This window comes from Homalodisca vitripennis, chromosome 4, assembly GCF_021130785.1.
Source record: "Homalodisca vitripennis isolate AUS2020 chromosome 4, UT_GWSS_2.1, whole genome shotgun sequence".
NCBI lineage: Eukaryota > Metazoa > Arthropoda > Insecta > Hemiptera > Cicadellidae > Homalodisca > Homalodisca vitripennis.
In genome coordinates, this window is record NC_060210.1 from 150,419,717 (window position 1) to 150,435,743 (window position 16,027).

At 34.2% G+C, this 16,027-nt stretch overlaps 1 protein-coding gene across 5 annotated transcripts in view; it reads right to left on the reverse strand.

Moving 5' to 3' along the window:
* Positions 1 to 327: 327 nt before the first annotated feature.
* The window catches only part of LOC124360335 (forkhead box protein D3-like), a 52,847-nt gene continuing 37,147 nt past the window's right edge, over positions 328 to 16,027 (reverse strand). For 2 of the 5 annotated variants that reach the window (XM_046813875.1, XM_046813874.1), the window contains 8 exons: positions 11,577 to 11,760; positions 10,791 to 11,119; positions 10,053 to 10,206; positions 8,347 to 8,446; positions 8,098 to 8,176; positions 6,629 to 6,736; positions 4,633 to 4,755; positions 328 to 2,650 (listed from right to left, as the gene is read on the reverse strand). In XM_046813875.1, the coding sequence (XP_046669831.1) occupies positions 4,658 to 4,755; positions 6,629 to 6,736; positions 8,098 to 8,176; positions 8,347 to 8,446; positions 10,053 to 10,206; positions 10,791 to 11,119; positions 11,577 to 11,760 (1,052 nt within the window). In that variant the 3' untranslated portion in view covers positions 328 to 2,650; positions 4,633 to 4,657. Of the gene's footprint in view, positions 2,651 to 2,683; positions 2,963 to 3,151; positions 3,274 to 4,632; positions 4,756 to 6,628; positions 6,737 to 8,097; positions 8,177 to 8,346; positions 8,447 to 10,052; positions 10,207 to 10,790; positions 11,120 to 11,576; positions 11,761 to 16,027 lie in introns of those variants that run through there. The other 3 variants (XM_046813878.1, XM_046813876.1, XM_046813877.1) reach the window with 3 other exon arrangements.

Below are 16,027 nucleotides of genomic sequence, written 5' to 3' on the forward strand. Positions count from 1 at the left end.
AGGCCTATATTCAAACCAGGGATTCTAACAGTGTCCATGTAAAATTTCAGTACAATCGGCTGAATAGTTTAAGCGTGAAAGCAGAGAAAACAAACAAATGCTATTTCACATTTATAATATTATTAGGATTAGGATGACGACTCATGTTTTCTAGAAGGCTGTGATGCTGCAAATTTTAGACAGATTTGAGAATAAATAAAGTTCACTTCATAATTAGAACTTGGTAGAGACTACAGTACTTAAAAGTTTAATTAGTCCTGTAACAGTTGATTATTTTTCTGAAGCAGTTTTTGTCATCGCGAGTGGAGTAAATAAACAACAACTTACCCAAAGTATCGAAAATAACTTTATTGACATCAATCTTATAAGTTACAGGTAATTCCAATTTCACAATCTGAATGTTCACAACGATAGCAGTGTCCTGATCATAGTAATAGATTACATTTACATCAGATTATACCTAGTCTATATAATAGGTTTTTTTTCTTTATAAAAACAACATAAACTGACACTACACAAAACATTAGGCTATACACTACTATTTTAATACTGTATTTTATTACTGTATTTTTTTTGTTTTTTATTTTATCTTTTATAGAAGCAACTTACCGAATAGATTTTTAAATATCATAAACTTACTCAAAAGGCCAACAGATTTTAAGTTAAAAAAAATCACAAAATATTAGAAATGTGTGTTTGCAGTTTAGGGCGACATATGCATTATCGTATTAAACTTTCTATAAAAAATGTATATATGTGAACATTGAATTAGATTTCAATATAATCTCTTAATACGCTCTTAATAGTCTATTGGGGCTTCTCGAACTCATCATTAATACTGGAGTCAAACATTTTAAAATACATGTCTTTGATTCAGATTTCATGTGGTGTTTTACTATACCGTTAATACTGTAATTTAATTCCCTTTATTAAGGAGATTTTGAAATAACTCCAACTTTGTTTCTAGTGATTGAAAACTTTCAGCACAGCGAAACGTTTGTGAGAAAACTTTATCGGGAGAATAACAGACTGGCGTTTTACCACGAAAGTAGTTTTCAATTTTGAGTAATTTTTATAAAGTATCTACAAATATTCATATCCATATTCAAATGTTACACATTTTATACACAATTTTATATTGATTTTTGAAATATTATTCAAAATTAATAAAAGTAATGTTTTTTATGATTTTTGAGATTTTGTGTTTTTAAAAGGATACCTGTGGATTGATTGGAGGAAGAAGTAAAGAAGGTGCTGGAAAATGTGTAATGACTAATAAAAACACAATATACCATCTTTCGTAACTTTACATATACCATTCGTTTGTTGTTCGCAAAGATAATTACGTAGTGTAAAGTAATTCGAGTCATTTGTAGTATAAGGTAATTAGAGTCAATTAAAAAGACTAAACCGTTGAAAAATACCGAAAATACAGGTTACAATACATTTTTATTAATTTTAATTTGATGTTTTTTATGTAGCACTCTAGGTAACGGGTAGGAGAGTACAGCAATAGAGGAACCACATTTTACATTCAACTACCACCATACTGCCGTGTGCTTGGTTTTATAATTTATTTGAATAAATTTGATAAGTAAATAATACTGTATTCACAAACAATAGTTAATGGAAATTGAGAATTATACCTGAGTAACGTGAATACACAGTAACGTTGCTCAGAAACAGAACATTTGGCAATTCATCGTCACAATGGACATTAATTTGAATTATTCAATTACATTTAACGGAAAAGATTAATCAAGAGTTTAACTATACTATTTGTCTACAGTACTACAAGCAGTAACCTAATGGAAAAGTGAAAGCTTTTATGCTTGTTGAAAATGAGATGATATTTATAAAACTTGCATTTATGAAATTCTTTACGTACGATAAGAATCTAGGAAAATAGAAAGAATTCAAATATGGAAAAATGATATAAGTTCTGTTCCGTTAAAAATCAAACTAAAATAAAATTTGAAAATTTATCATCATAAAACTGACATTCCAATTTGACAAACACATCTATAAAAGATGTACAATTTTATTTAATTAATTTAATTATAATTTATAATTAATGTTATTTAATGTAATTACACACTATAGTAAATTTCAGAAGACTATTGTACATATACATTACCTGATATTGTAACGTAGTGAGATAAAGGACAAAACACTCTACTAACAATGATTTCGAAAAATGCCAGTTTAACACGTATAATAAAACAAAAGAAAACATATAAATTATAATAAAAAATAGCTTAATGAAAAATACTAAAAATATATTCACAATATTGATATAGGAATCTCACTCTTAGCCACAACGTCTATCATGATCGTCATTGTAAGGGCGAAATATATCCCAAACCTGGGATCTTAAGGGTTAATAAATACTACAAATTAGTGACCTTAATTACACAGTCTGTACATTTAAAAAATACAATAACGATAACTATTACTACTACTCTTTACACAGCCAAATAGATTTTACTACTTTCAAATCTTATATTACCTCCTCGAAACTAGATAAAAAAATATTACAGGTGACCTAGCACTACAGTAGTTGTAGACACTGTGGTGTATTTAGCGGTCGACACTTCAGTTTAACCCTTCACTTCTTCGCCTCTGGCCTGCTCGCTCTGGATGGACGGATCTAGACCCAACAGAGGTTAATGAATTTAAATAAATAAATATTACAGATGACATAGCACTACAGTAGTTGTAGACACTGTGGTGTATTTAGCGGTCGACACTTCAGTTTAACCCTTCACTTCCTCGCTTCTGGCCTGTTCGCTCTGGATGGACGGATCTAGACCCAACAGAGGTTAATGAATTTAAATAAATAAATATTACAGATGACATAGCACTACAGTAGTTGTAGACACTGTGGTGTATTTAGCGGTCGACACTTCAGTTTAACCCTTCACTTCCTCGCTTCTGGCCTGTTCGCTCTGGATGGACGGATCTAGACCCAACAGAGGTTAATGAATTTAAATAAATAATATACAGATGACATAGCACTACATTAGTTGTAGACACTGTGGTGTATTTAGCGGTCGACACTTCAGTTTAACCCTTCACTTCCTCGCTTCTGGCCTGTTCGCTCTGGATAGACGGATCTAGACCCAACAGAGGTTCATGAATTTAAATAAATAAATATTACAGATGACATAGCACTACAGTAGTTGTAGACACTGTGGTGTATTTAGCGGTCGACACTTCAGTTTAACCCTTCAACTTCCTCGCGTCTGGCCTGTTCGCTCTGGATGGACGGATCTAGACCCAACATAGGGTGATACACTTAAATAAATAAATTGGTATTGATGCAAAACTTGTTTTGAGCTTGTAAAGACGCTTCCAATAACGTTTTATTATAAAACAAAACATGCTTATTTTATATACATAAAATTAATAATACATTCTTAACATATGTTTTACGTTAAAGCTTTGTGAAAACGAATAAAATTAATTTTTATAAGAATAATAATAATAATTTTTTATTTATTTTCCATTTTCCATACTGGTTATGTTTTCAAAGTTCTTGATTGTTTTTTTATAATTTCTTTGTTTCAGAGTTAAATTAGGCCTTAGGTTAAATAACTGCGTTAATAAACCATAATAAGTTGTTTTTATATCTGTCATTTTATATATTTTATGCTTTTATAGTTTATGACTTACTTTTATGTTTTATGGCCTTTGGGTATTAATTGCATATGCCTATCATAACAATTTGTTATATACTTAAAATAAACTAAAATACAAAAGTAATCATTACATTCGAATTATACCATAAAAAGTTTAATAATTGTACAAATTAACTAAAATTTTTACTTTTTTGTATTGATTAGTATTATTTAAATAATTCAGTATTACTTCAGTATTTATTTTCGATTTAAGTGAACGACCTACGAGAAGGGGATCCACGTTACTGTCAATTCCTGTTCATCGATCGAACTTCTTCAGTAGGTCGTTCACTGTTCAGGCATGTCGCCTCTGGAACTCTCTTCCTGATAATATCCGTATTATAGAAGGTCGAACTCGTTTTGGGGCAAAGGTCAAGGACTTGTTGCTGGGCGGTCTGTAGGGGTGACGGTGGCGGTGCTCGTGGCGTGCTTGTGGTCAGGCTGTGTGTTTGAGAGATTTAATGTAGCAAAAACGATAAATTCTTACAAAAGTGAACTGTTAATTTAAGTTTTAATTTAACTTTTTTTGTAATATTTCTACATATTTAGATGATAAATTTGATATTTAATTATTACATAGTATGTATATATTTTGGTTAATTTTTAAGCATTTATTTTAATTTAAAATTCAATTAGTTATTAGTTTAGGTCAACATTAAATGTACATATATATCTGTATATTATGTGAAGTTGAGTGGTAGAGAGGGTTAAACAGCCCTAACTCCGCCTCTTAAATAAAGGCATATTTCATTTCATTATTACTGACATGTACTGCTGAAAGGTCGTTCTCAACAAAGAAACGGGTAAAGGACTTTTTAAGGAACAAAATGGGGCCTTACTCTCTGTCCATTATGGGAAAATATCAGTTGTCTGGACCCTCCAAAATTTTTTCCTGGTTACGTTCTTGTGTACAATAATTTATAAGTGTGAATAATCGAGATAGTGAACTGACCTGGTAGTAGAGACCTATAAGATGATCACATATACATTTTAGGTCGGCCCGACAGAGAAAACTCCATGCCGGGGTAGTTGAGGGAATTGCCGCCAGAGAGGGCACCAGTTGGCTCGTCCTTCACTGTAAAACATCCATAAAGTTAGGTTAAATTACAGAAAATCATTAAATGAGATATGAGATAGACTTGCCCAACACGTCCCGGTGAAACCAGTGTATACCTCATGGTAACCATTTCTACCTTGTATCCCTATACACGTAACTGGAAAAATCCGAGTACGCCAAATATTTCCTTGAAGTGGGCTCGTCAGAGTATTGCTGGAAAAACTGTTATATAGCGCTTCCCAGAACATCCCAATTATATAATTAATTATACATTTATATAGTTTCTTAGACGCTGGAAAAGGAAAATGTATACAAGTATTTAGTATTGTATTGACTGGCTTCGCCTGTCTCACCTATAGAAGCTATTATCAAAGTTTCACCGGTTCGCCAGCAAACGTATCTCATGAGTATATAATTTTATGGAGTAGCATCGTTACCTATTGTGAGCTATAAGTTCAAAAGATATAATCAAAATATTTCAACAGATCGAGATTATTCAATGTTACTTTTGAACTTTCATAAATACGTAGTAAAGTAAACATTCCTATAATTCTTCTTATACCAACCAAATCCATTCAAGTACAAAACTTCCTCAAACATTCAAATTGTACAGGGGTGAAACGACGATTTCTAATATAAAATATTGTGCATATTTAATATTGCCAATTGTCAAAATTGCCTTCGAACTCTTATGTTAAACTCTCTCTGCCCTCATAAACATATTTTTATTACATTTCTGGTTCTGGGAAACTTCTTTCGATCTGAATAGACGATCAATGATTCAAACTGACCCAGCTGTGTTGTGCAAACATAGTACACTTCCAATAAACTGAAAACTTCAAAACTGAAACAGCTTTAATTAAAAAAAATTTGAACCAAACAACTTTTTAGTTAATAAATAATATTAAAACTTGTCCACTGACTTGACATCAAATTTTATTGTTTGTAGACGATATAACTACATACAGTATTTTATTTTTATTTCTTATTTTACTATTTGGATAATTTGATACAATTCTATCCTTAATATATTTATTAAGTTAAGCATCTAAATACAAGTGTGTGTGTGTGTGTGTGTGTGTGTGTGTGTGTGTGTGTGTGTGTGTGTGTGTGTGTGTGTGTGTGTGTGTGTGTGGTGCGCGCGTGTGTGTGATAATTGAAAATAAGTAAAGTAGTCAGAGTGCACATTTTGATACACTTTTTAAGAACATAATACATTAAATTAAATTAGTGGTGCATAAATAATTTAAAACTAAATGGTACGTAAATATTTAAAACATTACAGTAAAATTATTAACCTTTTCAATAAATTACATTTTTGGTAAACTAGCGTGTGAAATTACACATTACATAATTCGAAATATGAATAAGTTCCCATTGAATTGTAACATGGATTGCACTTGAGTCCAGGGGTGTCCCATTCCAATTTTATCCAGTTTTTATATTTTTTATTTGGGGCTCAAAAACCTCTTAAGCTAAATCCTCGATTATGAGAAGTTAAAAATATAAAATCAATTCAAATTGTTGCCAAATGTGAATTTACTTACTATCGCACCTGAAAGAGGTCGAGAATAACAGAACTCTCACGCGTTAGATTTGTTAAAAAGTGGAATATGTCAAAGCCTGTTTAATTTTCTAATTTAAGGACAGGTAAAAATAAATATACTATAAGTTATGTATAGAATTGTACATTTGTAATTTACGGTACAACAGTCGCTGAACAATGGTCTTATTTCCAGTTACAAAGAAATTAAGTAATTTTTGAAGTCATTGGTGAGTGTATACGAGTATGTGAAAGATAGATTATATGGTTATGTTTGAATGTATAGAATGTTAGTAATTGTCTGAATTGATTTGATTGCTACTAAGATCTAAGAAATACTGTACTTACCATCTGTAGGCCAGTAAGAGTATCTCATAGTGGGATCTACAATGTCCTCTGGCCTCGGGACATTACATGCCGGAAAGTTGGCTGAAAACCCACTGCCTCCTCCGCTGGCTGAGGAAACACAATCTGCTTACTTACACATTCTCGTATACTTATTATATTTATTTAAATCAATACTGTAATTTTCAAGAGTGTAAATAATTCATATTTTATTAAAACACCCTAATTATGAAAGCTAATTTAATGTTATTCTCAGTTCGAAATTCTGAACTAAATTTGTATTTTATTCAACACAGCAATTTTAAACTGAAATAAGTACTTCGTTAAAATGATAAACATCCCAACTCACAAGTTCTCGCCAACTCTACCCATCGACAGCCATATTCTTATGTATACATCCTATAACTTTTTAAGTTTACGGCCCTAAATAATCCATAGATGGTGGATAAAAGAATGTAAAAATCGTACAATACTATCAAATATTAAATAATCTTGTGTTAGTATATACGTAAGAAAAAAAAGTAAACTGACAATACTTTTTCAATAAATACGACTTTATATAATAAATAACGTATATAATAAATAAAAATATATTAAAGAATGCCTTACTATCACTGTAAAGTAGTACAATAAAATCTCAATTCACCGAAATCTGACTTACCAAGGAATCGATTTTAAACAAGTTTTTCTTTCACATACGTAAATAAATAATGATTGCTTGATTAAATGTAACATAAAACAAATATCAATGCATTTCAAATGTAGTATTTAATAGTATGTATCTGCAGCGCACTCCGGGCTCAATACAATGATAAGAACAATTTTGTATATTATTCCATGTTAACAGAACTTTTGTTTAACCGACATACTTTAATCCCTCTGAAATTTGGTTAAACATGAGTGTTTGGCAAATAGTGAATTTATAAAAATTACTTTTAAAGGAAATTTAAAAGTTAAAACAGTATTGTATAAATATTAATGTATTTCAAATGTAGTATTTAATAGTATGTATCTGCAGCGCACTCCGGGCTCAATACAATGATAAGAACAATTTTGTATATTATTCTATGTTAACAGAACTTTTGTTTAACCGACATACTTTAATCCCTCTGAAATTTGGTTAAACATGAGTGTTTGGCAAATAGTGAATTTATAAAAATTACTTTTAAAGGAAATTTAAAAGTAAAAACAAAAACAGTATATAAATATTAATGTATTTCAAATGTAGTATTATTAATAGTATGTATCTGCAGTGCACTCCGGGCTCATAAAAGCTTTCCTATGATAAGAACAATTTTGTATATTATTCCATGTTAACAGAACTTTTGTTTAACCGACATACCTTAATCCCTCTAAAATTTGGTTAAACGTGAATATTTGGCAAGTAGTGAGTTAATAAAGAATTACTTTTAAAAGAAATTTTAAAGTTAAAACAGTATCGTGAAGAAGTAAAACAAAATATAGTAACTTACAAAATCCATTCTGCAGCTGATTGTAAGAGTTCAAGGGAGATATCTGCATGGTCTGCATGGGTTGTAGTGATCCCTGCAACTGCACATTCAGACAGGTGATGATAGGAGCTTAGTGTTAGGCAAACTTATTTCTCTGATGATACATATATGATACATATGACTCATAGTGTACATTATGCAAACCTCCACTGTATGAAAATAGGAATACAACAATTTAAAAAAGGAGTTTTCTATTCCTAAGAAGACTACCTGAGACTGAAGTGGATAGGAGGCGAGTGAGGAGGCCGGGGGTACCACGCCAGCCTGGCAACTAGAGTAGGCCAGCTGTGGACCTTGCATCCAAGCGTTCCTGCAAACATTCCTGCACAGTAGAGCCACAGAACAATGGTAGAATTTATTTACACTATACAAAACTAGACCATTTTTACAACAGGTAACCAGCTAATGTTTGTTTCAACTTATTTACTACGTTAAGTGGATGAAATCATAGATAAAAGATTTACAGTATTTTGGTCTCCGAATAATTTACGGAAAAACCGAATATCTATGATATTTGTAATGTTTTATTTTTTATTCACTTGTTAGGTGAGGAAACTACACACCATTCCTCAGTTTTTATGGAGCTAACAATGAAAAGCTCGTGGGGAATGAATTTTCCTCAACCTTCAACTTGTTACCGTTTCAGCTGATATTGTCTGTATTAACAGCTCTTAAACTGCCTTTGGTATTTAAAACGCTTGGTTAGTAGTTATAACACCAGAGTTAGGAGAGGAAAAATATAGATTTTTTCTAAGGAAACAAAACTTGGGATGCATTTAAGTTGAGAAGTATTAGAAACCATCCAGTGGATAACGTAGCTATAGTGTGATGGGTGGATTCAACGTGAATATTGAGTTTAGAACTAGTTCAACTTCCGTTTAACATATCGTCTGGTCTGATGCTGTCATAGACTTGAATCCTGGAATCTGGAGTTATGCCAGTCTGAAGGGATCCAAAAGAATCGGCGATGAAAAAGTACAAATCGATCTCTTTGAATCGTTTCGACATCATATACACCTATATTTCAAAATCAAGCGTAATGCAGGTTTTCAAGTTCTCATTGTCTCATCAGGTGCACGAGATTCATGTCTGTGAGAGAGTCGGACTTCTGACGTTGCACAAAGCGGAAGGTGAACTGGCGCTAAACTCAACATTCACACCCAGTGGGTGTTGTACCTATACAAGAATATTGCTGTTGGTATTAACTTTTTGACCCAGTTTAATAAAAGATTATTCATGAATACATTATACTCCATCATATTATAGAACACGCGGTAATAATATAAATATTAAAATATTTCTTTAACATAGTTATAAAGTAATTTTAACTTATTCCTGTAGGTATCAATTAAACTATTCATTGTGTTTTATATTTAACTTTAAGTAAGGTACAACATAGTATAAACATCTAGGAATACAAACCGTTATAACATCTAAGGCGTAATAATTAAATTTATTTTAAAAAGCTAAAAAGTATACAATAGTCAGGTCAATAGGTTAATCTACCGATATGTAAAATAAAATAAATGTTCAATCAGCCATTGATGTTTCAGATGTCCCGTTAATTGGAAACTGTTCTCTACTGAAATATTTGGCGGAATTTTATTAGGTTGCTTTATTATTAAAAAATGTAAATATAAAAAGGTGAACATTGTGTATTGTTTGATATACATATTAAAATAGAAAATTTATTGTTTCCAATATAATGTTTGGCAGATCATCTGCCCCCTTTCTACAACGAAGGAATTTACATATGTTTTTCTTCTCTGCTGTTCTTTCTATGAGACTCGAAGTTTGATCAACTATACTAAGCGCTTTGAAGGGGAAGTGACCAATCCAATTTTGAAATATTTATTGACCTCCCGGTTAGAGGTCGCAACTTTACTCCTACGCTACAGTGATGGCGTAATACATACGATACTAACGGGTGCGGGTAGGCGTGGTAGCGGTAGGGATGATACGTATTGTCCAGCAGCGACTTGCCGTAGGGTCCTGCAGTCCTGTAGGGCCTCTTCATGCGCTTCCTGCGGCGGTAGTTCCCGTTCTCGAACATGTCCTTGTAGTTAGGGTCTGAAACACAACGTTGTACTGAGCCGTTGAAACGAGGACCAGGTGAGATGTGGATATTGAGATAGCGTCACAGATCATCGAAAATCATTACTTTTTTAAGAAAATATTTTGAAACACGAAATATGTTTGGACACTATCTAACGTATGAATCTAGTACTTAAACAGCTAGATCACATCCTAGGGTTAACCCGATTTGTTGTTAATTAAGTCCAACAGGCAGACTTAACCATGGCTTAATTATTTCTTTAACTTTCTTTACTTCTTTAAGTTTTAACTTTCTCTCACTAGAAATTTCTTGTAATTTTCAAGTTTTTATGTTTGCTGCAACTAAAGCTGCACAATGTTTTAACTCAAATATGTTTATATAATGTGAAACTTTTGTCCAATTAGACTAAACAATTAAAATCTAATAGTACGAAATCAGAACCAAGTCACTTACCCCTCTAAAAAAGAAAGTGGACCGACCATTTGTAAGTAAAACAAAATTGTATCTGACACTCTAATATATTTACTTTGGTTGTTTTGTCCACTTAAAAAATAGTACAATACAATTAATGTCGACGTTTTTAGTTCTTGAAACTCACCTAACCCCCAGTAGTTCCCTTTCCTCTCGCCTCCACCGTCCCGCTGGATCTTGACGAAGCACTCGTTTAGGCTGAGGTTGTGCCGTATGGAGTTCTGCCAGCCCGCCTTCTTGGGGTTGTTGGCGTAGAACTCGAACCTGTTGGAGATGTATGTGTAGATCTCGGAGAGAGTGGCCCTCTTCATGATGGAGTTCTCGATGGCCATGGTGATGAGAGCGACGTAGGAGTAGGGTGGTCGAGGAACAGCGGGTTTAGTTGAGGAGGGGGTGGGGGACTCCACTGGCGAGCTGGTGAGTGCAGTGGAGGACACTGACCCTGCGGACGCCGAACTGAGAACAATAAAAATATCATATTTGTTAATAACCAAGGAGCTGGTTGGAGTCTGATATTTTGGTAGTCTAATGCCAATATAAATAAAGTTCAACCTTTCAAGGACCTTTTCTAAACTCTTTCAGCCTGACACCTTGATTCTAACAGTTCTGATTAAAGCAAAGCCTCGCACAGCAATAGAAGTAAACAATAAGCATTGCACTAAGATCTAGACTTTGATCTAGATTTGAAACCACATGTCATAGTCCACATTTATTGCAACTAGCCCTTTTGTTCTATTTAAAGTTCAATATTTAGCAGTATATTTCACTTGTAATATTGTCTAAAATAAAAGGTACATTTTGTTTTATGTATAACTCTGCTGTGTTTAAATATGCTTATACACACTGTGATAGTGATCGTAGAATACCTTGCGGGAATAACACTGTAATCTAGAATTGTAGATGAGGAACTCACGTGGAGATGACAGTGTCCCGGCTGGAGAGTGCTTGCTGCACGTGGTAAGGCAGAGTCTGTGACAGAGAGTGGGGCAGTGATGAAGTGACAGTGTTCTGAGGCAAGGCCTGCAGATCCACGTTTCCAAAGGGCTTTCTGATGACATCGACATCGAGCGGAAACTTGGTCCTGGTCTGATCGTACACTGCAACAGAGTAGAAGAATGTTCTGAAACGTTACAGTGATGAAGTAACAGTGTTCTGAGGCAAGGCCTGCAGATCCACGTTTCCAAAAAGGCTTTCTGATGACATCAACATCGAGCGGAAACTTGATCCTGATCTAATCGAACACTGCAAAAGAGTAGAAGAATTTCCTGAAACGTTACAGATCTAGGAAGGCAAGGCCTGCAGACCCACGTTTCGACAGGGCTTTCTGATGACATCAACATCGAGTGGAAACTTGGTCCTGGTCTGATCGTACACTGCAACAGAGTAGAAGAATGTTCTGAAACGTTACAGTGATGAAGTAACAGTGTTCTGAGGCAAGGCCTGCAGATCCACGTTTCCAAAAAGGCTTTCTGATGACATCAACATCGAGCGGAAACTTGATCCTGATCTAATCGAACACTGCAAAAGAGTAGAAGAATTTCCTGAAACGTTACAGATCTAGGAAGGCAAGGCCTGCAGACCCACGTTTCGACAGGGCTTTCTGATGACATCAACATCGAGTGGAAACTTGGTCCTGGTCTGATCGTACACTGCAACAGAGTAGAAGAATTTCCTGCAACGTTACTGTTCTTTGAAAATAAAACTCTAGTGACAAAAGCAGCTTTTATAACCGGAACACGACTGAAAGAATATTAAAAATAATTACAATAACTAAGTTACCAGTGCATTAGGATTTATTGAATTTTCAATGCATCAACAACCGAGTACACCGGTACCGGATAATACTAATTTATTAACTACTGATTAATTAATTAACCAGTATAGTTGAACGAAGTGAGAATACCTCCGAGTATCTGTTTACGTTCCCGGCACTGAGGGCAATAATTAGCGAGCTGAACCTGAACGTAAGCAAAGATGAGCTTTTAAAAGCACAAGCCTGGGGCAGCAAGTGATACAGGCGCGCGGCATGGCCACTTTTAAACGGGGTGAAAGCGATACCGGGAATACAAGGAAGAGAGCGCCCTATCCGGTGCCGGGAGCTGCTCGCGGGGGCAAGTTTCCGCTAATTGTTCAGTCAAATCCCGCAGGCTCTAATTTGGAGGCGTTTTGCGTCGATACTGTATTTAATTACTTCTTTATTCAAGATATTTTAAGATTTTAATCAAGCTGTTTAAGATTTCATAGAAAACTGCCTTGTCGTCGTCATTATAATGGAATTTCCGAAGGACCGATCATAGCACCCGGATTTCAAAACCTTTGAAATCTGTACACGTTTTTAATTTACTATATGGCTTGGACACTAAAAGTTTAAGGTGGTACCATTTATATTTATGATAAGTATAGGTAACAGAAATATTTACAGCATAGACAAAGAAATAAAACATATTCTTAGAAACTTAGAGCAATTTCAAATAATATTTCACACTCAATTTACTAGGTTTCTTCCTTTGAGGTTGAAGTTGGCTGCCGTTCAGTTTCGAAAGGGAGTTGTTATCCCAGCTATCAGAAATGCCCTTGAGTTAAACGAAAACGTTTTTCAGAATTATCAGGTCAGCTACAACAACCGTTGTTTACACAAGTTTCTAATATTCCGTAATGTTTCCAGAAGGCGGCCGTACAAGGCTTTGAGAAGTATGATATGATGCGCAAAATGGGTAACACAAGTGAATACGTTTACTATAATAATTTACGAATACATCCAAAATCCGGCATAATTCTATATAATAACATCCCATTGTAGAGGCCTATAAGGCTTCCTATGTAATTAAACTATCATAGCCATACAACTAATTAAAAAAAATTGTTTTCAGTTAGTTCACAAGATAAAATATACTATTGATTTTAATTATCTATAACGTTCATACAAAATGTTTATCAAGGTTGTGTGCTCTTTTACACCTAAAAGTGTTTAGAAATTCTTCGTTTTAAAACACCACAAATGTGCTCATAATTATTTAAATCTTTTAAGTTTTCACTGCGCAAAAACTGATGAGTAACTTACGTCTGGGAATCTACATTTATGTCCACTAACAGGAGATTTCGAGATGTTGGAGTAAAAGGATAGATCGATATGTTTAGTTTACTGCGGAGGTTGACTCTTGGAATATGTGGGCACAGAGTAATAAGGAATATATACCTTATTACTCTGTGATGTGGGGTTCCCTTAGTGTTAAAGCCAGAGTATCACTTCTACTCGCTTTGAGTGGAAGAGGCTGTAACGGAACTAGCCTATGGTGACATGACTGCCGTGTAGTGCCCGCTGTGTCTTCTCTTGAGATGGGATTTCGGAGGAGGGTCCGGAAAGGTTCTTTTAGGTTCGTGAAGCTGGTTTTTATGGCTGCACTTTTATTTTGATTAGGTTGACACATCTGTACGTAATTTGGGAGAAGTTGTTGTATAAAATTAAGTTGTTCTAAATATACTCATTTAAAAACATATTTAGTAGTTTACAAGTACAAGGAGAAGAAGATTCTTTCATAAAAGAAATTTATTGTAATAAAGCTTAGAATTATAGAAGTATTATCGGTAAAATATATTGTACTGAAAACCATATTAAAGTCAATTGTAATAAAGTCTCTTTGATTTATAAAGACCTATACAGAGTGTCAACTCCAGCACGAAATTGATGCTTGCTGTTCCAAATTATTACCCAAATAAATTACTTACAGTTTCCAAACAAACGACTTTTCTGTCTGAATGAAGAGCTTAAACATTGTATACTTTATAGTTTTGTTTTGTCCGTTGTACTGTATATTGTATGGCGGAGTGAGTAACTTGAATACAGCTTTTCTGGTACCTGGAATTTGGACATTGAGCTTTGGTCTAGGTTCTTACTTGTTTGTCGACAGCGCAAATATCTCTCTGTTACTGTTGATGTTAGTAAGAGAGTTTAGTTTGTCTGGGGTAACCAGAACACCGTGCCGGACATCTCACTCTCCTCTGACGCGATGCCAACTACCGCAAGTTCCCCAGTATGCATGATCTGCGAGTTGGTTATCATAAAGACATTTCCTAAATATTCGTCGGTCATGTGGCATAACAAATAAATATCCAAGTTTACCAACTGAAGTAATATTATACGATACGCTATAGAGTTCAATATCGCACACAAATTTCATATTGGAATTTGCAAGATAAATATAAGTAGAAGTAAATTATAATTTATTTACTTAATCATAGTGATATTTGACAGAATATATTTTGGTACTTGAAAATGATCTTACATTTTTCCGCGATTTCTACGAAATTCAGCAGCAAGAATTCTTGTACACGTTTTAATCATTTTGTACAGGTCGAGCTGTTGCTTGCTAATTTATATTTTTAGCCTCAGTAAGTTTGCTTGGGCCCGATCCTTGTTTTAAGAGATGAATTACAAGAAGTTGGCACACATACCGGTCTCCTGCAATACCCTCTTCGACAGACCATATCGACTTGCCGTAAAGTTATTTATAAATGAATTTTCCACGATGTGGTATGCAGCTGTACTCCACGGCTATTTTGCAGTGCACGCCATGACCCGCTCTCTGTCCATTGTTGCAGCTGTCCCCCCCTCACCCTCCTTACACCTAACTTTACATCACTTAAATATGCTCGCTCTCTCTCTCTCTCTCTCTCTCTCTCTCTCCTACCTCACCTCTCCCCCTCTCCAGTACTGCTCTCCGCCTGCTACTGAAAAGTAATGTGTTTCTTTATAGCTGTTTGTTTCTCTAAACATACCAAAGTGAATTGATTGTTTCCACCTTTCCATGCTCTAATTTATCGAGTCGCTTAAATGTTTCGTAACCAGGAGCACCATGGGAAGAGTCGATACACAAACAAAGGAAAGTAAAACATAATAATGTAGAAGAGAGAGAGAGAGGGTCAGAGAAGTGACACAGCCAATTGAATTGTGCAGTAAGTCTTGCCTATCAATATATATTGGGTTCATTATTCAGGCAGCTGAAATGGACTTACCTGAATACCTGATTATCTGTGTAACAGAACAGTGCTGAATCAGTAAATATTTGTGGTCCAGATGTATCCACTAGAGATTTGTATTTATTAAGGCGAGTAAGCGATTAGGGTCCTTTACTATAGAAGGACAGACATCAACGTGCTCTACAAGCACGAACTACCTCTACCAATTTTCACCTTCATGGAATTTCTATTATATTTTAATACGTACCTCCTGTCAATTCCTCTAAAGATTCAAAAAATGTAGACTTGTCTTTGAATATTTTAATATGCTGATTAGCTCTTTTTTAAAGTACAGTATCAGAAGTACACGATCTATGTTCTGTGGTGTTGGAACTGGATTATTTGATT